At 39.9% G+C, this 25,495-nt stretch overlaps 1 protein-coding gene across 2 annotated transcripts in view; it reads left to right on the top strand.

The window, feature by feature from the left end:
* Positions 1-255: 255 nt before the first annotated feature.
* lmo3 (LIM domain only 3) overlaps positions 256-25,495 on the top strand; it is a 51,101-nt gene continuing 25,861 nt past the window's right edge. The window contains exons 1-2 of one of the 2 annotated variants that reach the window (XM_046379410.1): positions 256-741; positions 5,079-5,292. In XM_046379410.1, the coding sequence (XP_046235366.1) occupies positions 5,087-5,292 (206 nt within the window). In that variant the 5' untranslated portion in view covers positions 256-741; positions 5,079-5,086. Of the gene's footprint in view, positions 742-795; positions 1,394-5,078; positions 5,293-25,495 lie in introns of those variants that run through there. The other variant, XM_046379409.1, reaches the window with a different exon arrangement.

Below are 25,495 nucleotides of genomic sequence, written 5' to 3' on the forward strand. Positions count from 1 at the left end.
CCAGAGAAAGAGGACTCGGTGACCTCAGTGAAGATTGATATGATTATACATATGCACCTTTTTTTTTAAATTTGTGCTTTTTTTATTTTCTCAAATTAGTTTCTCTTTGAACCAATGAAAACACACACATGAAAGACATGATATGGCTGACTTGCTCTCTTTCATCATTTGTGCACACACTAATTGTTTAAAGGCTCTAATAGCCTAGTTAAACCTTACACTTTACAACATTAGTGCGTACAGAGCAGGCTTACTCCTGAGTGATCTCTCGTTGAAATCGTGAAAGACGGATGTCAGCCAGCTCGAACATCTAAGGACGATGGAAAAGGTGGGCGTTTCGGGGACGCGCATGTGATGTATGTCCTCCGCTGTAGTGGAGCGGCTGGTAATAAGTGAATGACCTTATCGTATTGGTGTAATGTCTCACCAGTGGGGCTCGCAGATAATGAAGCTTGACTTCCCCCGTCTCTCGCCATTCAGTCGCTGATGCATGGGGACGCCGGCTTGAGCCCCGCACTCTCCCTGCATGCTCCACGGCGGGCAGATGAACACCTGTAGCTGGGTATAACCATACAGACTGGTGGCTCTGGTCCTTGTGGAGCTCATTATTTCCATCGTGAAGATCAGTGCGCTGCGACGCACGGTGCCAGTTTGGTGAACTTTTTGCTGCTGCGGAGGGGGATCTGTAGCTACCATCCGGAACTGGAGTTCAGCTTTCTGCTTAACTTTTTTTTGAAAAAGGTGAGTTAGTAGGATGTAACTACTTTTAAACAACAAATCATTGCTGGTAATTAAATGTTGCTTCGCTGTTGGTTTGTGATTTATTTATTTTTGTTAGGTTTATGAAAGTTGTATGTGTAATTAATTGAAATAAGCTATGCCATGAGCTGTGTGAACGACGCTGTGGAAGCGGAGTGGGGGATCCGTCCCCTTTTGTCGTGTGTACACGCTGCCTGGTCTCACGTCAAACTGCTGATTAGTGAAGCAGCGCGCAGCAGTAACAGCTTGTGTGAGGTGGCCAGTGCGATTAGAAGGTCGCTGCGCCGCGGAGGAAAAGCATCTTTTTGTCTTCCTATCATTCGCTGCCTCCATCTTTCTGCACATACAGCTCCGGTCGTCGTAGATGTGCTCTTACACGCCGTGTGACGCCCCACGGCAGCGAACAGCGCGCTCCAGCTTCCTCGCATGTGTTTTGTCGGCCGATGTACCCCCCCTCCTTCCTCCTTCTTTTCATTCTACTCTGGTCGCCGTGCTGGATTGTTCCCCCTCTAACAAAGCCCGATCGTAGTCTGCCTTCAGACAGCTGCTCTCCCGACCAGGTGGCCCCGGGTTGCATGGTGGTGCTTGGCTGCTTCAGCGGTTCAACAAATGCAGAAAAGGGAGAAAAGTTTCGGTAAGATGTTTACTTTGCGCTATGGCATGTATGAACGCTACGTTTCATGCGTGTTTCGTGTGCTCTGCGACGATAAGTTCCAGCATTTCTGCGTCGAAGGCGACGTGTCCAGAACTGACCCGCTGCCGTTCTAACCCGATTCATTCTCTGTTATTCCACAGCTAATCTTTCATTAATGCATTAAATAGATGTTCTGCGATGTTATGTTAGTGATCATACAGCTGATGTGTATACGCTGTGAAACGCCTCCAGTGTCTGTTATGTGCTTGTGCATGGCAAATTGAGTCTCTCCGTTATTGGCCTTTACCAACACTCCGCTGCCATGGTAACAGCAATTAAACTGATGGGATGAAATGTCAGCATCTTGTTGCCGAACAACTGGGACTCAAATAGTAGGATATTCTCCGCTCTATCTCTATCATTCTCCATCCGCTCTGGGCGATGATGATGATGATGATGATGATATATGGGGCCTGGGACGCACAGCTCCAGCTGCTGAAGCCCAGTGAGGAAAGGAGGAAAGGGAGAAAATGAACCAACGCGCAAGCAAAAGAGAAACATGGGCTCTGACAAAACTGTGATTTTCCTCCCATTATGGAATATTAAGCACCCTATTTCACGCAATCGGAAGCGTGAAGTGGTCAAATTCCTGCCTCGCTTTTCTCATTCTCCCCCCAAGCTGATTGCGAGTGGAGTCGAAACTCTTCAGTCCTTTGTTTTGGTAATGAGTAGCGGGGACTTTGTAGTGCTAACGAGGCTGAACGGATCAGTGCCGCTGAACTGGCGCAGCGGAGAGCAGCCGGCCAGGCAGCAGCGCGCCCCGCTCTCTAAATCCAGCCAATTAGCAAATCAACAGCCCCAACGCGCTGGAACAAATGAGCTGAGCTACTTACCGCCCTGCAACCTGTTGGATACTGTCTTTGCAAATGATTTCTTGCTAAAAATATATATATTATACTATACCATAGCTTGTATGGAGTTAATGTGTGACAGATGAGGAACAATATTTTCATTTAACGGACATAACCTGTGAGTGTTTCCCATCGTTTTTTTCACGTACAGAAATGTTTCCCCTCACTGTCACTGAAACTTGAAACTTTAAAAACTTTCAAAACCCAGAAAAGGCGTGTTCTTCCCACAAGTTGGTGTCACGGCCTGTTCTGACATGAGATTCACACACAATGTTATGATTTTCTCTGAAATGAACACACTTCCTGTGTGTTTATATCATGAAATTAAGGGAAACCACCTGCTCCAGAAATTAAGACAAGTATAAAAAAATGTATGTTTTCCTAATTGGAATTGGAACGGTTATACAACTAATAATGTATAAACATAACAAATTATTTGCCTCTGACGTGTTAAAATAGTACCAGGAAAGTTTCAGTAGGCCTGTTTCAACATTGTGTGTGTGTGTGTGTGTGTGTGTGTGTGTGTATGGTGAATGTGGGACAAAGGGGAGTGGGGGTGTGACTCTCCTTAGGGAATGGCAGGAGAATAATAATTCTAGCCCAGTGCAAGGCCACATTGCCCCCCTCCCAGTGGGGCAACAAAAGCTCATTTCAGGCCAAACAATACTGCCGCTGCAAAGGTCCTCGTCTGTGGCCCCGCCCCTCTAAACACAGAGGAGGTTAACATGGAAGGAAAAAAGCAAGTGTTCAGGAAAGAAATGGGAAACTGGTTTTGTGTCTGTCTGTGCTGCTGGTTGGTCTCACAGCATTTAAAACAGTCTGCATTCACTTGTGGTTTTGTTAGGCCTCTTTGTCATAGTCAGCCCCTAGCAGTTTACAAGGCCTAGCAGCATCCACATGCTTGTAGCCGTTAATTTTGTTTTGGCTATCAATGTCTCAATCCATCCATCCATCCATTTTCTATACCGCTTATCCGTCAGAGTCGCAGGGGGGCTGGAGCCTATCCCAGCTGACTACGGGCGAGAGGCGGGGTTCACCCTGGGCTGGCCGCCGGTCAATCGCAGGGCTGATTAATGTTTCAATGTTATTTGTAATTATTATTGTTCTTTTATCTATTATTATTATTCTGTATAACAATACTACGAATGTCTTTTTTTCCTCCTAGTAGGCTTAGAATGTCCAAACATCCAAAATTTTAGTTAAGGCCAAATAGACGCAGGGGTTTCCTCAGAGTGTTGTGTACAGGTGGAGGGTAGTGAGTGTGTGTTTCTTTCTTCATAGACACTACATCCTCCTCTTTTTGGAACGTGTTACAGTGAAATCACCTGTCGTTGTATTTCTGTCAGTATTAAACACCAGTTCAGCCTCAGTTGGGGGCATGGACTGCGCCCCAAATCCATGTGATACGCATGCAGTAACAACAGGCTCATAGAACTGAATTTCTCTCAGTCATCATTATGAGGCTTTAGAAGTGTATGTTAGAGTGTGCACCTGCACAAACCATGCCTTCTGCCTGTATTTATGTTTTCTCAGTGCTGTGCTGTGTCGGGACTTTTCTGGGTGCCAGCCTCTCTGCAGCACTATGTAGCCCCCAGCCAATAACAGCGTGAGGTCGGAACTCTTCAAAAGTAAAATAAGGAAGTTTGTTATCTTGTCTGTCGTAAAGAGATGCAGGTCTGTGCGAGCTACACACAGACAGGCACTGAGCGGAGGTGTTCAGAAAAAAGGACGAAACCTGAACTTCTGTTTTCACACAAATTCTGGAATGTAGTGCAAAGGTGTGGCTTTGTTTATGTGTGTGACAACGAAGACAATAACTTTATGTTTCTCTGTTTCACCGCTTTGTTCACACTTATTTTAACTCTCTCTCGTCATTCAGTCTCCAGCTCTCAGTGCTTTACAAGCAGCAAATTAAATATTCCGCATACTGTGCCTTTAAACACACTTGAGTGCTTCACAGCCTTGTAGTTTTGAACTAAGCTAAACTTTTCTCAGATCTTTTTTTAACTGTCTTATCACTTACAAATGTATTAGATTTCCATCATACTTTTTCAGTACACTTAATTTTGAAACCTTTCGGCTAGTGTGTACACACTACTCGCTCAAAACCTCCTGAGAAATGTCAGGTCTGGGATTGATAGACAGCTCTGTATGCTCTTTGTCCTTCATGTGACCTGTTGTCAGACACAGTTTCAGATTTTAATCCTTGTAATCCTTTTCCTTTTCACACATGCAGTACGAGTGAGAAAAAAGACATTTATTTTCAATCTTACCATGTTGAAACTGTCAATTGTCTATATATGGTGGGTGACACCTAATTTGCTGTTCAGCCGTCCAGGTTAAATGCTGTTGTTTTTTTTTTTAATTAGATAATTAGATAATTAGAAATCCGTGACTGTTAGACATGAGTCTATGAGGGCTCATTTTCACTTGTGTCTTATTTAATTCTAGTGTAATTTAAAATTTTTGTTAACAGTGTCGTTATAACACCACTCTTGCTTAATGTCAATTGTCCAATGAAAACAAGAAACTGTATTAATTCAGCCAAACAGTATCAGTGCTTCATTTCACTTTAATTCATGCATGGTATATTGTACTTTGAATGTGTATGATTACTTGCTTAATCAATTAGTTTGATCCTGTCTTATATATATGTATGCATACATATATATATTTTTTGTTTTGTTTTCATGGTAAGAAAACTTGTGCCTCCTCCTCAGTTAGTGTGCCAATGTTTGATGTGTGTTTGAAGCCTCTTTCTGTGCTTCTCCCAGGTATACAAATGCTCTCCGTTCAGCCGGACACCAAGCCAAAAGGCTGTGCCGGCTGCAACCGGAAGATCAAGGACCGCTACCTGCTGAAGGCCCTCGATAAGTATTGGCACGAGGACTGTCTTAAGTGTGCTTGCTGTGACTGCAGGTTGGGCGAGGTGGGCTCCACACTCTACACAAAAGCCAACCTCATCTTGTGCCGAAGAGACTACCTACGGTAAGAAAGACATCTTCACAGCCTTTGTGTGATGTTAAACAAAAGATAACACACAGTGTGCTCGGCCGAACTGTTCTATGGATTTCCTGACTTACAGAGAGATGCACCGATTGGTTCAAGCATAATCCGAACTTACAGTGGTTGGACCGGCAGAAATTATTGTTATTAATCAGATTGGTTAAGGTTCATTTATTTTGTTGTGTGTTTTATTCTTTTGATTAATTGATTATTTGGGATTTAAATACCAATACAGCAGTCTCAGAACTCACATGGGACCTCATGTGCACTTGAGATCACTTAGCACACAGCACTTATTATTCTGTCCCCAACGTAAGAAGCTCTACTTTGTCACTTTGTTATTTAAGGGAACTGAGTAACCTTCTTTCTGTCTGTTTCTGCAAGTAAAAGTGGAGGTTTTATTTGAGTTTTAGCTTCATTTGACCAATAGTGAATTAAATGAATTTACTGGAATAAAGTTCACTCACCTGTTTATTCACTAAAATAGATTATATCACTTTTTGGATTGACAAAAATAGAAGATTATTTTATTTGCAGCTGTATTCTGTAGTCTGGCATTACAGTTTATCCAAGCCTTTTAAAGGGATTTTAAAAACATGAATAGAAGGTGAAATTGTTTCCATCATGAAATTAATCTTACAGCTTGTTATTTGTCAGAAAATATCAAAGGAATTATCTCCTTTCATTGACATATTATTTTAATGTATTTTTAGAGTGCAATGAGTATTTTTCGAAACCGGACTGGTAAGATGGAGATTATTTTTCTGGTGGTGAGAGAAATAATTTATTCTCTCAGAGCTGCCAGTGTTGTGGTGGTTGTCACAGAGGATTAACACATGTAAAGATTCCTGCTAACATGGCGCGCACGCACACACACACACACACACACACACATAATAAAAAATATGCTATTTTATGCTGCTTTTTTCTACTGATGCTAGTTTGCTTTTATGCCATGTTTCATAAGATGATATATAGAGCAGGGAACCTTGCAGGTGGATTTCCCACATATCTCTGCATCTCTACCTCTGACTTCCTCGTGACTGTGTTTCAGTCTCACTACAGCTCAGCATTCTAGGAGCATGTGCAGTATACAGTAGCTAATGTAGTGTATGTCAGACAGTGGTTGTATGTGTTTGCTACTGCATGTCCACTGCAAGGGCTGTTGCTATGTAAACTGGTTTGGAATTAAGGGTCTACCTAAAATCATATTAGCTGGGAAACTATAGGCACCGTCTTTATGATACATAAATGGACTGCTGAATGGACCGACCAGACACCCTTGAACCAACAGTTCAGGGGCCCCTGAGCCAGAGCTTCTGTTTAAAGTGACCGATAACAGCAAGATCTGTGTTACTGAATAGTCATTGGGTGAGATTAGAAGTAAAGATGATTCAATCACATCCTTTAATACTAGGTATATTCCTATGTTGACTGCAGTTTAATTCTTATTCCTTCTTACCTCATAGTGCTGCACTGTGCATACTTTGGTTTAAGCCTATGTTAAAACTAGTAAAGCACCCCAAATGTTTTGACTGACTCTGTTTCTTTAGCAGTTTAAGATGATGTTTTGTGTCCTAAAATGATGTGACACAGTAACACAGAGTCAATATAACAGGTGTTTGATGTCTTATTTGCAATGTTCAGTGTTCAGTGTGCAGTTCTGTGAACAGTGTGGAGTAAGGACGAAGGGTAATATTGTATTACAAGCTCTCGAAGATGTGATGGTGCTTGACCTGCTTTGTATATGAAAGCAAGGATTTTAAATTCTGTTCTAGACTTTACAGGGAGCCAGCGTAGAAAAGCCAATGTGGGAGAAATGAGCTCTCTTATACTAGTTCTTGTCAGCACACGCTGCAGTAGCAGTACAGCAGCGTTTTGTTGGAGAAACTTTAGAGACTTATTAGTGCAGCCTGATAATAGGGAATAGCAATAATCCACCCTTCACATAACAAATAAGTGTACTCATTTTCAGTATCTTTTTGAGGCAGACTGCGCCTGATTTTTGCAATGTGAACGAAATTGTTTTTGTTGAAAAAGAATTATGTGGGCTCAAAGATCGAGGTATACATAGAGGCTAAGGTTATTCCATCCAGAGTAACTATATCATTTCACAATGTATTTCTAAAATGTTTAGGGCCCAGCACAATCAATAATGATATAACAATAATAACAATGATATTAATAATACTAACTCATGTCTGACTTTCATAGCAGAAAATATCTGGATTTCTGTATGCTTTCCAAAAGTTCAGTTAGCTGATTTGTTTCGTGTGGTTTTATAGATAAGTAGTAGTAGTAGTAGTAGTAGTAAGTATAATTGCTTGTCATGTGCATACCATGGAAATATCTGTGTTTTCTAATAATATTAAAGAAAGAATAAGGTGAAAAGCATTGGCCTGTGCTTAGAACCTTGTGGAACTCTGTGATTAACTTTGGCATGAATAGAGGATTCCTCATTAATATGTACAAAAAGATCAATTTATTTAATAAATTGGACTTAAGCCTGTTCCAGTCTTTGAAATAAAACACGATGGTCAGTAGTATCAAATGCAGCACCAAGACCGAACAATACAAGAATGGAGACAAATCCCTCCTCTGATGCAGAAAGTCATGTTTAACCTTGACCACTGCAGTCTCTGTGCTATACTATGATGCACTGTAATACCTGACTGGAAATCCTCAAAAAAGTTATTATTATGTCAAAATTCACATAGCTGATTGCTTTCTAAAAGAACTTTGAGAGAAAAGGAGGTTAGATATAGGTCTGTAGTAGTAAACCTACTTCTGATAAGATTTAAGGCTCTCTTGCCAGACCTTTCCAGTTTATGAGGAATCGGAATCAGAATTCCTTTATTTATCCCCGAAGGGAAATTCTTTTTCGTTCAGACATTGCACTTGCAGTATTCCCGACCAAGAAAGAAAAGTGAAAGGTATAAAAATAGGATAAACAAAACAAGATAAGTATAAATCTAAAATCTAAAAGTACAGGTATTTACATGTGTTCAAAATTTTTAAAACATTTTAAAATACAGGTGTGTACATGTGTAAAAACAATATATATATTGTATATATCTGGGGGAATTTAAATCTTTTTGCGATGTTCGCTTTAATTTGCAGGTTTGCGAAATATGCCATGGATCTAATCTCTTATGCTTTATAGTCTTCTTTTTTAGGGGAGTGTCACTTGCAGTAAGCCTGTACTATCAACAAAATAATCAGTCTGGGAGGGACTAAAGTGAGCGTAGCTGTCCTTTTGTTGTATTGAGGCATGTTGTTGACCTAAATGTTGATGGAGTTCTTTAAATTCAAAAGTTATTAAAAATGGTCCTATAAAACAGGATTCTCTGGAAAGACTATTAACTGTTCAGTTTTAATGCCATATGACCGAACAAGGTTGAGAGTGTGATTGAAACAGTAAGTGGGTTAATGTACACGTTGACAGAAGCCTATCAAGTCTAACGAAGTGAAATGTAAATGTAGTTTTCAATATCCGCATGAATGTTAATTCAATTCAGTTCAATTGATTTATATACTATCAAATCACAACAGCAGTTGTCTCATGACACTTTCCAGTTAGAGCAGGTCTAGTACAGAGAGACCCAACAAAACCTCCATGAGCAAGTACTGGGTGACAGTGGCAAGGAAAAACCTTTTAGAAGACAAAAACCTCGGAGCTGACCCGGATCAGTGTGGGCGTCCATTTGCCTTGACTGGTTGGGTTGTGAGTGCATAAGAGAGAGAGTCTGTGGGCAACAATGTATTATAATAGTATAACAATAACAGTATTAACAATAATAATGATTATAGTAGCAGTAGTAGTAGTGGTAACAGTTATAATAATAGTGTAAAAATATAACAGGTGGTAATAATTAGAAGAGGAAAGAGAAGCTCAGTGCATCATGCGGGATACCCAGCAGTCTAAGCCTATACCTACCACACATATAAGGTAATGACATCCAAGGTAGCTACTTTTTATCACTAGATACGTTTCTAAGGTGTTGAGGGCACAGCTCAATAACTTCAGTTTTGTCTGAGTTTAGAAGTAGAAAACTGCAAGTCATCCAGGTTTTTATGTCTTTAAGACATGCCTGAAGTTTGACTAGCTGATTGGCTTCATCTGGTTTCACTGATAAATATAACTGCATGTCATCTGTGCAACAGTGAAAAATAATTAAGTGTTTCCTAATAATGTCACCAATGGTGAGGATAGGGTGAATAATGTTGGTCTGAGCAGAGAATCTTGGGGAACTCCGTGACAAACTTTTGTGTGTAAGGAGGATTCACCATTAACATGAACAAACTGAATTCAATCTGGTAAATAAGACCGAAACCAGCTTAATGCAGTCCCTTTAATGCCAATTAAGTGTTTCAATATGTCCAATAAAATATAATGGTCAACAGTATCACATGCATTACTGAGGTCTGACAATACAAGTACAGAGGCAAGACTCTCATCTGATGCAAGTAAAAGATAGTCTTAACCCTTAACCCTAACCCTAACTAAATAAATATAGAAATATAGAAATAGAGATAATAGCCAGTAGAGTCAAGTGTTGTTTTCAATGAGCTTACAGTATTGTCCACATAAATCAATCTGAGATGGGCTATAGTTAGAACTGGAGTGTTTGGTTATACTGAGTTTTGGTATTGAAGTAAATGCCGATGGTATCACTTTATTAGATTTTGTCACAGCACTACTGGATAGACATCTAGTGTTGAAATTTTTTCGTAGTGGCTTGTAGGCAGGTAATAGAAATTCAATAGTTATTAAACAATGGTCAGATAAAAGAGGATTTTGTGGGAAGACCATTAAATGCTCAGTTTCAATGTCATATGTTACAACAAGGTCGAGAGTGTGGTTAAAACATTGAGTCAGTTTATGTACACACTGACAGAAGCCGATCAAATCTAATAAAGAGATAAATGCTGTACAAAGGCTATAGTTGTTATTGTCTACATGGATATTGAAACCATCCACAATAATTACTTTATTTGTTTTAAGAACAAGACTTGATAGGAACTCTGAGAATTCAGATAAAAATTCAGATTATGGACCGGGAGCACAGTATACTGTAACAATTAAAACTGGCTGCACTGTTTTCCAGGTTGGGTATGAAAGGCTAAGAATAAGGCTCTCAGCTGTATTATGATTGAGTTTAGGCGTTGGAGTGCTAGACTTGAGTCAAAAATGGCTGCAGCTCCATCTCATCGGCCAGTGTCTCGAGGAGTGTGAGTATTTATATGACTTGGTGGAGTGGATTCATTTAGACTTAACATATTCTTCAGAATGGAGCCAGGTTTCAGTTAGACAAAATAAATCTGTGTCTTGATCTGATATCAAGTCATTTACTAGAACAGCTTTAGATGACAGAGACCTAATATTTGAAAGTCCAAATTCAAATTTAATTTTCCTATTTGTTTGAACTGTGATGTTGTTGGTGTTAATATTAATTAGGTTTTTATTTTTAATGTTAGGTTTTTATGTAGAACTCCGTTTTTTGTTTTTGGTCTGTATTTGTATTTTTTCAAATCACCTATAATAATTATGCAATCTTTTTTGAAGAGTAAACTTCCATGTTGAATGTGAAAGACTAAGAATAAGGCTTTTGAATGAGTTATTGAGTTTAGGTTTAGGACTGATCAAGTCTTGAGTGGAAAATGGCTGTAACTCTACCTCCTTGGTACCTTGAGAAATGTATTAACTGGGTGGAGTGGGATCATTTAGGCTAAAATAGTCTTCATGACACATTTTTAGGTCTGACAAAATAAATCAATATGATAATCTGATTTTGAATTTGGTTATGAATACAGCTTTGGATGACAGAGACCAAGAGTCCAAATTGAATTCTACTATTTCTGAACTATGGCAGTGTTGGAATTGATAAGGTTTTAATGTGAAGCTATTCTTATATCATTTCATCATAGCCACCACAATATGCACATGTACAACTGTCACATCGCAAGATGTGCAATATCAAGTAAGGAGAATTAGTTCCATGAAGCTACAGCTTTTTTGCTGCTTGATACAAAAATAAAACCTTTCATGCACATGGATTTTTGCAGAGTTCTTGTTAATATGACGTACAACTGATTAAAAATTCTGGAATTAATTCTTTGTCTAGATATTAATATATTGCAGAAAGGAAAAATAACACAATGTTGTTTTTTTCCCAAAATTGTGCAGCTTAGTATTTATGCAACATTTTAAAGAAGAGCCCACTGGTTTAAGTGGGAACCAGTGGGCTCTTCGAGAGATGGACAAGGGTCTTTTCAAGAGATTTGTAGATGATAAAAGTACAGAATGGCACCAGGCTTAGTCTTAAGCATAGTCTGTGGATATGACTGTAGATTAGTGTCTCAATGTGATGTGTCATGTAAATACACTGACAGCTCAATCGGAGTACCAGTTTGTCCATCTAGTGTCCACAGGTATTTATTGGCTACCGCAGAGCTTGAGAACAAAAACTCCAGTTGCCATCAGTTAATCAGTTGTTGTGGACATTGTTTGTCTAATACCGAGGTATTCGGTACCACTGAGGTCAAGCAAGTGTTTCTGAACAGGCAAGGTAAGACCAACTCCAACTGATTCTTTCATCTTCAAAGTTCAAGGTGACTGAATGGATTGATTTTTGCTATTACACAAGTGGCCAGCTCGCAAATGCCCCTTGATGTCTCCTCAGTGCTAGCTAATGAATGGCAAATAAACTGCAGCATTCCACATCTAATCTGCAGAGTAACAAAGGCAATCAATGGCTGCAGCATTACAAAGCAATACAGTTTTTGCACTCACACACGCACGTGCACACACACACAAACACAGGAAGTCACACCCCTTGCTCAAAAAGCAACGTCAAATATATTATTTCTGTTTATCACAGTCTGTCAGCCCATGTTAGCAACAGGAGAGGAAAAAATAAGGATGGCTTGACATTTAGTCTGTTTTTATAGTCTATTTACTTTAACTAATTATTTGGGCTTTCATTATACACCCCCAGCCTTGTCCCCAAGTTAGTCCTTTTCTTCTTGTCAGGGTGGCATGTTATTAGGTCTGACATAACGAGGGTTAATAGAATTCTTCAGGGGTCTACAGCCATGACCAATGTTATACCACCAGTAGAGAAATAATAATCTTTTGTCACAACCCCCCAAAAAAGAAGAAAAAAAACAATATTTGGAGAAGAAAACTTGAAAAACTAGAAGAAGCTTCGGTGACCCTTGTTAGTTAAATATAATATACAGAGAGGAATTTTTAAGTGTGCGTGTTCCTTCATAAACCTGACTGCAAACATATGTTCATTTTATTTATTATCTCTCCAAGTTTGATTTGTGCCTTGCTCTCTCTAAATATGAAGAAGTGCAGTGAGAACATTTTATCAACAAATGATCCCTTTGAAAGCCAGGCTTCCATTGATGATACTGTTAATAACACAATGCCACTGTTTATGCTGATGTGTAATTTTCACAGTACAGAGTGATAATATTTGAAAGCCCACAGGAGGGAAGAGTGCAGACAGACTGAAACATTTAAGTTACAAACTCTGAGAAAATAAAGGCTGCAGTGCCGTGGCCTGCTTAGTGTTACTGTACAAACAACACTAGTACTGGCTTCAAGAGCAGGTACAGGCGTAAAAAAGGCCTCAGTTAATGGAAAACTGTAAATTCCAGGCATCCATTTTAAAGACAGCACCAAGAGAACTCTCATTTATCTATCTACTCATTCATTTTTTAATCCAACTTCAATTTTCCTCTACAGTGGTTTTACTAAGATTGTAAATGCAAGCAAACTCACAGAGCCGTCAACATTGCTGGATTTATTAATGTTTTGGAAAGCTGGCTATCAGTGAGAGATAACCAGCATGTCAAGCATGGTTCGCTGTAATAACTTTTTCGCACTTTTTCGCCCTTCGGATTCAACTTTGTAGTTCACAGCAACCTTGTATGAAGATGTATGTAAATGTAAATGAAAAATGTATCGTTTTTCATCTCGCATGTGCTTTATGACACATTGTCAGTTTGTATGTTGGCGTCAGACGTGGCTTTGACATCAAGTCAGGCTTTATCTCCAGGGACCAGCAGGGAGTGAAAAATAAAGGCTCAGGCTGTCTGAAGCTGTTCTTTACAGAAATCTAATTTAGATACATTCTTCCTTTTGAATGTGTGTCATACCTTTGAATAAAAAAAAACAAACAAACAAACTGTTAAATGTGTGGTTACTGACAAAATAGCAAAATACAGTCTTCTTACCTCAGAAACACACAATCCAGTGAGGTGTTTTAAGGCCGTGATCCAAATTCTGAATTTTTCACTGTTTTAAGATCTGCTCTGTTGGTTGATCAAGTAGATCCATCCATTCGTGGACCTTGTGAGCAGTATCATGCAGGAGCTATGTTCTTTCCGTATCACAGCACAGAATGAAGCATGCATCTACTTATGGATGAGAGGCTAGCTTACTAACTCAGCTAACACAAGGTCAGCAGATCATCTTGAGTAACTGGGACACGATTACTGAAATAGACATTGTAGTCCAAAACTCCCCAACCCACACTGAAGCAACCTAGATGGTTAAACAGAAGCACAGGCAATAGGTAAAATATATGTTTTTGTTTTTGGGATGAACTACCCCTTTATTTTGTATTTCTAATATTTCCCCATTGAAACAGGCCTCAGGCGATGTGAAAATCATTTAGTATGAATTCAGCTGTTGGACTATGATGTTCATGTTTCATCTTAGCTAACAACCAATTTATCAAATGTACAGATGTAACTAACCTAACTAGCAGTGTACACCAACAGTGTGTCGAATTGCGTGTGCATGTTTGTATTACTGCATGTAACTGGTCGCAGAACTCACTGGGAACTTCACACCCCTCTTCCTTTTTCTTCTCTCTGTACCCACTCCAATGATGTGGAGTCAGAGATCAGAGTCAGAGAGTTCACATCTTTTTCACTTAAAACACTTTCATGCATGTGGATACATCTTCACCTCAGCTTGTGCTGCGCAAATCCACATCCACTTAGAGCTCATTCACACCCAGGCACTCATTCGCTGCAGTCCTGAATAATAGCAGTAAAAACTTTGCAGTTTGTGCCTTCATGAAGAATAGCACTTGTGGTTTGCTTGAAATCATGTTGATAAGAAGTTATTAAAGACGAATAAGTATGAAAATCAAAATAATTTAAGGAAAATGATAACATCACTGGAGCCACTCGTAAATCAATTCAAACTGAAGATGTATAAGGGACTAAAAGGGAATAAAACTCCATTTAGGTCTGCAAGAATAAGTACTAATGCTTGCTAACTGTAAACTCATAATGATGTCAGTGCTGCGAGATAAATGTTATGAAAAATAAAATCTCCTCACAAAAGCAGCAAAAGAGTAGTCAGTGTCAGACTGAATAATGGAGTGGTAATTAAATGGCTACTCGGCATGAATATCAGGCTAAAGATACAGCTTCTACCCAAATTACACATGGCCTCATTCCACAGAGCAAACTGGACTCCCCGCTAGTTCAGTCATTATTAAAGCGCAGATGGATTGCAAACAGTTCCACAAAGAGCTGAAAGCCTGTGATTTCAGAGTAACCACTGCATGGCATCCTGTTCACTTGACAATAGCCATGCTCCTTGGAGATTTGCAGGAAGCTGGGTGTAGTTTGTCATCAGTTCTCTTCTCTCTGGTTCTCTGTAGCCAGAAAAATTCAGGTCGACTCCGCTTCCTAATGACTAGCGCAGGTGTTCATCTGTTCTCCGAACTAATAGTGAAGTGTACGCGGACATCCTCACCCAGGCCGTTGGTCAATAAAACCAGGCGCTGCATTCACACACATTCTGACAAGATTCTCAGAAGGCGCCCAACTGAACCTAAAAATTTCCATCCTAATAGTATTTTAGGAAAATTCTGAGAAGAATTCTGATTAAGATATAAACGGAAACTTTTGTGTTAGTGGTTGACCCCATTCCTAGGTATGATGTATTCTTTTAAAAGTTGTGACTGATTGATAGTATTAGTAATAATTATAATGTAGAAAAATGTGGTAATAACAGCAGTAGGTGTCAAGCAGTACCACAGCAGGAGGTCCAAACACGATCCATGGGAATCTGCAAGATGAGACAGCAAAAAGACTCCAAGTTAGCGACGTGGATTAATTGGACATGAATGTGTATAGAAGAAGAGTTAGAGCAGGAGAGAGAAGCTCAGTGCATTATGGGAGATCACGGGGAACATAAGCCTATAGCAGCATAACTATAATAACTTTAAATGTAGAGAGAGGGGGTGATTCCATAGCTTGATAGCTAAAGGCTCTGGGTCCCATTCTGCTTTTGGTTGGTTATGAACCACAAGTAATCATGTATCCTGGGAGCGTAGAGTTCTAGTTGGATATTAATGTACTATGTACTATTTTTTTTGCCTGACAATTAAGGGCTGTGTATGTTAGGAAGAGAATTTTAAACTCTATAACTGATCTGAATTTTACAGACAGCCAGAGTGGAGAAGTCAGTGCAGGAGAAATATGATCTCTAATTTGAGCTTTTGTTAGTACACATGCATCAGCATTCTGTATAAGTTGGAGAGTCTTTAGGGGCTTGTTGGGGAGTCTGATAACAAGGAAGCTGTAATATTCCAGCCTGGCAATAATAAATGCAGCCTCTAGTTTTTCTGCATCTTTTTGAGACAGAATGTGTATAATTTTTGCAATGTTGTGAAGGTGAAAGAAGGCACTTGAAATCTGAGCTATGTGTGAGTTATAGGAAATATCCCGATCAAAAATAATTCCCACATTTTTTAAGGTGGGGATGGAGGCCAAGGTAATGTCATCCATGGCAGCCATATCACTGGATAATTTGTTTCTAAAAAGGTTTAGGGCCAACACAATAATTTCAGGTTTGTCTGAGTTCAGAAGCAGAAAATGTATAGAGTGTTTCCTAATAATATCACCAACTGGGAGCATATAGAAGGTGAATAATATTGGTTTGAGAACAGAACATTCCCAAGATGCAGGGTTACTTGTGGTAGAGTAGATTGGGAAGACAAGACAAGACAAGACAACTTTATTTGTATAGCCTATTTTTACAAGCAGTTTGTCTCAAAGGGCTCAACATAACATCAGCAACATCCTCTGCCCTTCGACCCTCACATCGACTAAGGAAAAACTCCCAGAAAAACCTTTAACAGGAAAAAATGGAAGAAACCTCAGGGTGAGCAACAGAGGAGGGATCCCTCACCCAGGACGGGCAGACGTGCAATGGATGTTGTACAGGCAGGAAAGCAGTTAACAACATGAGAAATGACATTACTAAAAAGATAAGTAAAACAAAATCTCAACTGTTTAGTTTCACTTTTGATACCACCTCAATATGAACCAGAGCCTTTAGTTGTCGTCTCCTCTGGAACCATCTTCCAGTTTGGTCTGTTAGACAGATACCCTCTCCGCATTTAATGGTAGTCTTAAAACTTTCCTTTTTGGTGAAGCTTTTTGTTAGGGCTGGCCTATGCTGGCCTATGCTGGCCCCTAGTTATGCTGCTATAGGCTTAGACTGCTGGGGGATCTCCCATGGTGCACTGAGCTCTTTCTTCCTCTCCCTTTCATTCTGCACACATTTATGTCACATTAATGCATGTTGCTAACTGAATTTCTTTCCTGGAGTCCTTGTGCTTTCTCATCTCGCAGGTTCCCGTGGATTGTAGTTGGACCTCCTGCTGTGGTCCTGCTTGAAACCTACTGCAATTAGTACTGTATAGTTATAATTTATTTTTATTTGATTACTACTATGACTACAGCTACTACCGTTATTATCGTTACTACTATTGTTATCATTATCACCATAGTACCTTCTGTATACGTCATCATTATCTACAGTTTGAGGATTTCTGGTATTATTGCTGTTGCTACTCATCTCTGTTTGTGTGCTCCTTCTCTCGTGGCAATGTGCAATGTTATGTTGGGTAGTGAAGGAGTCTAATGGGCCCTAGCCCTCGGACCTCGAATGCTCTGGTATCTTTTGCCAGATGGCAGAAGAGTGAACAGTTTGTGCATGGCCATCCACAATGCTGACGGTTTTGCGGATACAGCGTGTGGTGTAAATGTCCTTGATGGAGGGGAGAGAAACTCCAGTGATCTTCTCAGCTGTTCTCACTATCCACTGAAGGACCTTGCGATCTACTGCAGTGCAGTTACCATACCTGTTAGTGAAGCAGCTGCACAGGAAGCTCGTAATGGTGTGTAGAGTCCTCCACACATCAGCTGTAGTGAGACATATCTGGGAGGGAAGCATCACTGTCACAGGCAGGTGTTGTCATCCTGTAGTTGGTGATGGTTTGGATGCCCTGGTCTTGAAGACAGTGATGTTGTCGATGCACTTGCCAATTTAGTTAGTCACTAATGAAGCATACTCTTCCAAGTTGGTGTTGTCTGCGTGGGTTGCAGCCATCCTAAACGTGCTCTCAAAGCAGTCTTGAAGAGCAGGGATGGTTCCTGCTGGCCAGGTTTTTACATGCTTCATGACCGGTTTGGTGCGTCTGACGCGCGGCCTGTATGCTGGAATTAGCATAATACAGATGTAGTCTGAGTATCCAAGGTGGGGGCGGGGATCTGCAGGGTACGCGCCAGGGATGTTTGTGTACACAAGATCCAGCGTGTTTTCCCCTCTCGTTGCTAAGTCCACATGTTGATGGTGCTTGGGAAGCACTGCCTTGAGATTCACATCTCCGTCAATTAAAAAAAAGGTCAGTGCTGGTGTGAGTTCTGAGCTTTACTTATTGTTGTACACAGTTTGTTTAGCGCTTCCTTAGCATTAGCGCAGAGCTGAATGTAACAGTGAACACAGTGGTGAAATCCCTTGGCAAATAAAATAGCCTGCATCAGACGATTAAGAATTCCACCGTCGTTGAACAATGAGGGGAGACTAAAACAGATTTCATGCACCATACCATATGGATGTACGTACACAGACCGATGCCGCGACTCGTGCCACTCAGAGCCGCATTTCTGTGGCACAGAACAGGGCTGTCCCGGCTAGTTGGATGGCAGCACCTGGTAGTCTGTTGCTGAGCCACATCTCAGTGAGAACAGAAACACAACAGTCCCTGCATTCCCGCTGGGTGGTTCTCTTGAATTTGGAAGAGACTGGAGCAACTTGTTTTGGTGCTGCTTCATAAAGGTGCTGCTTCATAAAGATTAGGACAAAGGTTTGGTCACTTTGCGACTGTGTAATTACAGTACAATGGTTACTGATTAAAGGATAGACAGACTTGTACTGAAATATGTTTATAAAGATAGTTGTACATGCTAAATGTTTGTAGAGAAGTGTTGAAGGAATGTCCTGAGTTGATAACAGAGGATCCACAGGGAACATGACCAGCAGCATCACTATAGCAATGGAGGATAAAAGGAATGTCAGTCAAACAGCTTAGATCATACATGAGTAAGCTGTTGGATAATCTACACAGAAACATTTTTATTCCTCCTTTTTTACAGTGTGCATTTACATTTACAGTGTGCTGGGGCCACGACTTCTCAGAAAATCAACTTTACAGTGCAGCAGCTGCATCTGCCAGTGTTTATGTTTATTTACACAAATACAGAGTGTCTTCCTCATGAGCTGGCTGCTCTCCCAAATGTGTGTGTGTGTGTAGGGAAGCGACGAGTGATCTGTCTGTCTCTTTGCATGGCCATCACTGGATGTAATCCTTAAATACAGGGTTAGGCAAGACAAGTACCCCCACAGCACATCAGAAGTAAGCTTATATAGGTATGTAGATATGTGTAAATTAATGTTGGATTTTTCTGTGAATGTGAACCTATCTTTTCACATGAATGTGTACGTATTTTATGCAGGTGAAAATTTACACACAAATACAGAGTTTTGTTGTACAGGTTCTCACATCATCAACTACGAGCTGTACCACTTTTCAGCATTCACCTTCACAGACACACACTGACACATCCACAGGCATTTGATTTCTCAAATTAAATGCATTTCCCATAAGCCAGGATCATTAATTAGGATATAGAAAAGGACAGAACTTTATTAATCCCAAAGGAAAGTCTTGTGCCAGAGGTTGCTTAATGGTGTATATTAAATAGTGCGCTATGCACCATTTACAGTTACAGAACAGATTAAATTACAAAACAAAATAACAAAGATAACAAAGTAGTAGCATTGTCCATGATATTGTTAATTGACATTGCACATGATATTAGGAAATCACATTGATAATAGTAAGGATTGATATTGATATTGCCCAGGAGGTAGTATACTACATCACTTGAATTTCATATTGCGAAGGATATAGTACAACAGTAGAACAATGATAGTACTAATATGGCCACAGTTCATTATGTTTCAGCTCTCCTCCCTACTGAACAGGGAGGAGTGATAAAGTTTGATGGCCCTGGTAAGAAAAACGTCCTCGGTGGTCTCAGTCTATGGCTGAATGTGCTCCGACACGATATGTTAAATGGCACAGACTTACCTTAAGGTTAAGTTTTAAAGTCAAGGTCTTGTTCTTCGGGCAAAATATTTTCGAGTCCTGAGAGAGAAGCAGCCAGGTTTTTTGAATCCCTTGAGGACTTAAGGGGGATCGAATCCTGTAATCAAATGGCAACATGGATTCTTATTTTTATTCAAAGAATCCTGAAATTGCAGATCAAGTCATCAAGTCATATGGAATGACTTGATCTGATCTGTGCTAAGGAATAATGTCAGGCCTACACCACATTTTCATGCCTCAGTATAAAGACCTAAAATTGCTGTACAAGATTCTCTTGTTTGTTTTGTTTGTAAAAGATTTTTTTTACTTATTTCACAATCACGTTTATTCAAATACTTTTTAAATGTGTGAAATAATGTTATTATAAATTTACCTCCTTACATAATGCAATTTACATTTTGTCACAAAGCGTCGCTGACGCAGAGGGCTGAACCCTGATGCAGAGTCATAAGTGAGAGGTAGGAAGGCAGGAGTCCAAAACAATAGTCTTTTAATTTTACAAAAAAAACTTTACTGTGGCAAAAGGACAAAGAAAACTGTGGTGATGAAACATGGCATGACGAGATAAGGCAATTCCTGGCATGAAGATGAACACACAGCGTGACACATTTATTATGTTCTTTCGATTATACTAGACAATATTATCGTCTATTGTATTGACCTCTTTTGATGACTACACTCTCACAGAGAGTAGATTATAGTGATTAAATCATGAATCATGAAAATAAGTGAAAAGGGTCAGATCTGAAGAAAGAAAGAAGACGAATATGATGGATACAGATTTGTTGTAACACATACATAATGTAAACCTTTATACATTATTGTTTTAATAAATATAGTACATGCAGGAAAATATTTTAACTTTTAGGAAAAATACAAGAAAATACAAGAAAAAGAAAATTATGCTATAAATTCTAGATCTATGTGGTGCAGTTTGATAGATAGAAAGTACATGAGAATAAACATGAGAATAAAAAAGACATGAGAATTAAAAAAAATTACTTGAATAAATAAATAAAGATCGGCACGGTGGTGCAGTGGTTAGCTCTGTCGCCTCACAGCAAGAGGGTTCCAGGTTCGAATCCCGGTCTGGGCCCTTCTATGTGGAGTTTGCATGTTCTCCCTGTGCCTGCATGGGTTTTCTCCGGGTACTCCGGCTTCCTCCCACAATACCAAAAACATGCCCATTAGGTTAATTGGCTACTCTACATTGCCCCTAGGTGTGAGTGTGAGAGTGTGTGGTTGTCTGTCTTTGTGTGTTGGCCCTGTGATTGACTGGCGACCAGTCCAGGGTGTCCCCCGCCTCTCGCCTGTAGTCAGCTGGGATAGGCTCCAGCTCCCCCGCGACCCTGACGGATAAGCGGTATAGAAAATGGATGGATGGATGGATGGATAACAATAATTTTTCATGAAAACTACTGTGTTTACATTTGAGGGGCTCTATTCTCCATCCAGATGATAATAAACAGCTGCATACCTGAAGAAGATTCTACTTTTGTTCACTGTTTGCCTTTCACATTAAGTACCTACCAAAGGAAAGGATTGTGGCCATTAAACGAAAAGAACAATTTTAGTGTGAATCTGCTTGAGGATAAACTGCAGAACCACGTGTAGTTTGCTTCCCATCATGTAATACAAAAAAAATATTATAGTTGTTGTTTTTCCAGGGATTTGGATTTTGGGGTCCATTCTGTATGGCTAAGAGTATTTCCATCACAAACTCCAGTTCTGGTTCTCACCTGAGGAGTGTGACCAGAAGGCGAGGTGATGATTATCACTCAGTGCTGAACTGAGTGTGGCATTTGCTGTAGAGCAAGCTTTTCACAGTCACATATACCTGGTAGTTATGTAATTGTTCAACATTTGAGATCATCTTCACCAGAGGTGTCTCAAATTCAGCTAATGTCTTACAGTTCTTTCCTTCTTTTTGTAAAAAATATGTAAATGCATTGGTTTAAAACAACAAAGATGAAAGATGTGTCTGTTTATTTACATATAGAGTGGGGAAGTGAAAGTCCATCCTACATAGTCAGTGGAGATGTAGACGGGGACAAATTCTAACTGTAGGTATGAACTGAAGTAGTTAGAGCTGTTCACTTGCAATTCTATCATGCAAGACACATCTTGATGCCAGGTATCAAAAGTGCATATGTTTCAGTATTACAGATGAGTTTCCTATCTGCTATTATTAGGTCATTCTAAACTTTTCCCATAAACAGCACAGTGTACAATCCTACAGTGTACTGAGTCTCCTGTATGGACCTGAGGGATGACTGATACACACCCTGAGCTCTGTGTTTCACCAGTAAACGTATCTAATTCAGTGTGGCAAACATATCAACCAGGGTAATGAAAAATTCACTGAGTCAGTTACTTTGTGCAATTGAACGCATTCATCATCGGCCAATACTTTGTGATATCGGAAATCATGTAACCCACCCAGCCATGAACCCCCTCTGAACAGGCAGACGTAGTTGTAATGAATATTGACTCGTTTGGCATTAAATTCATTCGAGCAGTTCAAACCTTTAAAATATATACCCCCCTCGCCCCACTGTCAGCATTAAATTTCTCTTCAGGATTTTATTTAATTTTCAAACATTGTATAAGATGGTGTTGATAACTCCATCACATGTTGACTAGACTCAGGCTAAATTGAACTTCCTTCCACAGTGGTAGCTGTTGTGGTCTCCTCTCCTCATGCCATCTATTTGATATCCTCTCTCCTTCAAGATTAACCTTTATGACCCTAATAAATTGTCTATATTGACAGGGATGGGAGGATGGAAGCATGCCTTGTGGGAAGGGAAACACAGGCCTGCTGAAAGAGCCCAAGCCCAGGTCCCTTTCTCACTGGACAGTTTGCATGAATGTTCACTTTGAAATTATTCCATTCTTTGTCTTTTTAATTAAACCCAAGTGCAGTTTGGAGGCTAGTTGACCTTTGCTGCCCCCTCGTTATGGGCAGTGCTGCAGGTCATTTTCATGCATATATTAATGGCTCATCCTCTTCCCCTTTCCTCTTAGGCAGTGATCCACAAGGATTTGAGGATTAAGGAGAGGTTTGGGTGTTGAACATCGTCCATTTTTAATCTGCTATGTGGGAGGATCTTTGATAGAGAAGAAACAAATGTTAATGCTTAGTTAAAACGGTTAAAGGAATTTTAATTAACTTATTATTTTCATTTCATTTCTGCATATGTCACCACAGAACTGTGAGAAAGGAGGAATTTAAGGGGTGAAGTCAGTTAAGATATGCCAATGATTAGGGTCCAAGCAGATTGCAAAAATTCCAAAAAGATTAAAATGAAGAAAGAATTTTGACTCTAGGTCAAGCCATATTTGAGATAACTCTGAAAACATAAATTTGACTGGTATGACTATTGACTATTTTATGCTCATGTCATTATCCACCTGCTGTTCATTTGCACTGTTTACCTCACCTACTTGCACTATACTCCACCCTGCACTACCTCACTTTTGTACTACTTCCACAACCATATTTATTTTACTTATTTTGTTTTGTTTTACCTTATTCTATTTTATTTTATCTTATTCTACTATTATATGTTACTTGTTCTTACGTTCTATGTATGCACCAATCACCAAATTCCTAGTAATGTGAAACCTCTTCACTTACATGGTGATAAAGACGATTCTGATTCTGATCTGATTCTGATTAACCACAAAATATTATACAACAGAGATCTGCAAGAATTACACAAGCTTAAACCAATTTTCATTTAAGTAAATAAAAATGTATTAAATTTTGTCAAATTTGTAAATTTGACAAATATAAACACACATCATTAAAAATGAATAATTTCTAAGCACTTGATAATGTTAGATTAGCTAAACCAGTTCCATACTGAATTTTGTAGCTTGCAGTCCCTGTGTGTTGTGATTTGTTGTTATGTTTAATACTGTGTGTATGCAAAAGGCCCTTTGTGATCAAAGCCTGGGCAGCCATGGCTCCATGTCTCCTGGAACATACTGCTGGCTACAACAGCAACGCATATTTGGCTGCCACCTCTCTTCTGCAGGCATGCGAGAGCATGATAACAGCTCTGCTGTTTGACACACAGTGATATGGAGCACCCCACTTCTTCTCCTCAACCCCACAGGTTTTAGCACACACTGGTTTTGCTTTGTTTCCGGGCTGTGTGTTTAGAAATCATCCAGTGTTCAGCCTGTGTACAATCATACTGTCACAATCAGTCCATATAAAATAAAATAAATCCCCCTCATCTCTGGAAGGTTGAGTGTGGTGGAGGGTGAGGTGGAACCCACCTGATGCCTGAGAGGGAAGTAAACAATCTCCCCTGTGAATCTGGATATCTGTTTTTAACTATTGGTGATAAATTGCTCCAAGTGACAAAATCAGATGCATTTGTGGTGGGCAGGATCAAATGCAGCCATGCATGACTACTGTGGCCAGTTGTAGCAGATGAAGTCGGACAAGTGTCTGGCTTTGTGCTTGATGAGGAGAGGAGAGGATACAGTGAGAAGATGGAGAAGGATATTCAGGGCTTATGGTGTGTTCCATTTGTACTTTAAAATCATAACTTGGAACTCGGAGTGATGTCACGTCCTTTAAAAACCAAGTTGGATGTGTTCCATGTGCATCAACACAAGGTTTGTGACGTTAATCAGCCAAGGTTGCTATAGAAACATTGACTGCACATTACGTAGTATTTCACAGATAACGTAGCTACATGCCTATAGACAAGGGTAAGACAGTATTGTGTATATGGCTTACTAAATTGGACACAAAAAAAAGAAAGTGCTTAAAAACATGAAAACCGCAGCTTTTACTAGTCTATGCTCTGGGAGGTCATCTTGGTTTGCGAACTCGGTGTACTCTGAGATCAACCGAGTTGACAAGTTGGTATTCCGACATCGGGAGGCATTACATTTACCACATGCGGCTTTGGAACTTAGGAATCGACTTACGAGTACAAATGGGATGCACCATTAACCTGGATTTTTGTAGGGGTCGCCTGGGGTGATCCTGCCCCAGAAAAATTAAAACATCTGCCATCTTGCAGAGGTGTTTCAGCCTAAAATAGAATACACTTAGTGAATAATTATGAGTAAGTTTACCTTAATTATTACACTATTATTATTATTATTTTGCTGAAACGATATAGACATGGTTTATCATAGATGTCATCCTGAAACCTGCTTGTGTTACAGGTAGTGTCTTTCATATTAAAGAGATCAACTCATATTGTTAATGGAAGTATGTGTTGAGTTTCGGCCATCTCTGCCACCCCTGGTTAATGAGGCCTTAATGGAGATTAAGTGGGGGCGCAGGAGAGGAGGATGTAGAAGCGAACACTAGCCATGGAGATCAGAGCTGACTGCAGCTGTTATAACAGTGAGAGATGGAGTGGGGCAGGGGCAACATTGTGGAAAACGGGATTTCAAAATGCTGATTGGTTGGTGTCAGCTCCACTTAAACATGTTATTTGTATGGTATAGGCAGAACTGTGCAGGCCTGCTCTGAACCCCTGAGCGACTTCTCAATTAGTGGGCAGCCTAGCAGAACTGCCAGACACTGTTGTGCAGCCTGATCGAGACCCTCTGCCTCCCATGTCATATGGCAGCCTGATCTCTCCCGTCAAGTTATTCTGTGCTGACTTGTTGAGACATGCTATGACAGAATCATAACAGAAACAACAATTGTA

Source organism: Scatophagus argus, chromosome 22, assembly GCF_020382885.2.
Source record: "Scatophagus argus isolate fScaArg1 chromosome 22, fScaArg1.pri, whole genome shotgun sequence".
Lineage (NCBI taxonomy): Eukaryota > Metazoa > Chordata > Actinopteri > Scatophagidae > Scatophagus > Scatophagus argus.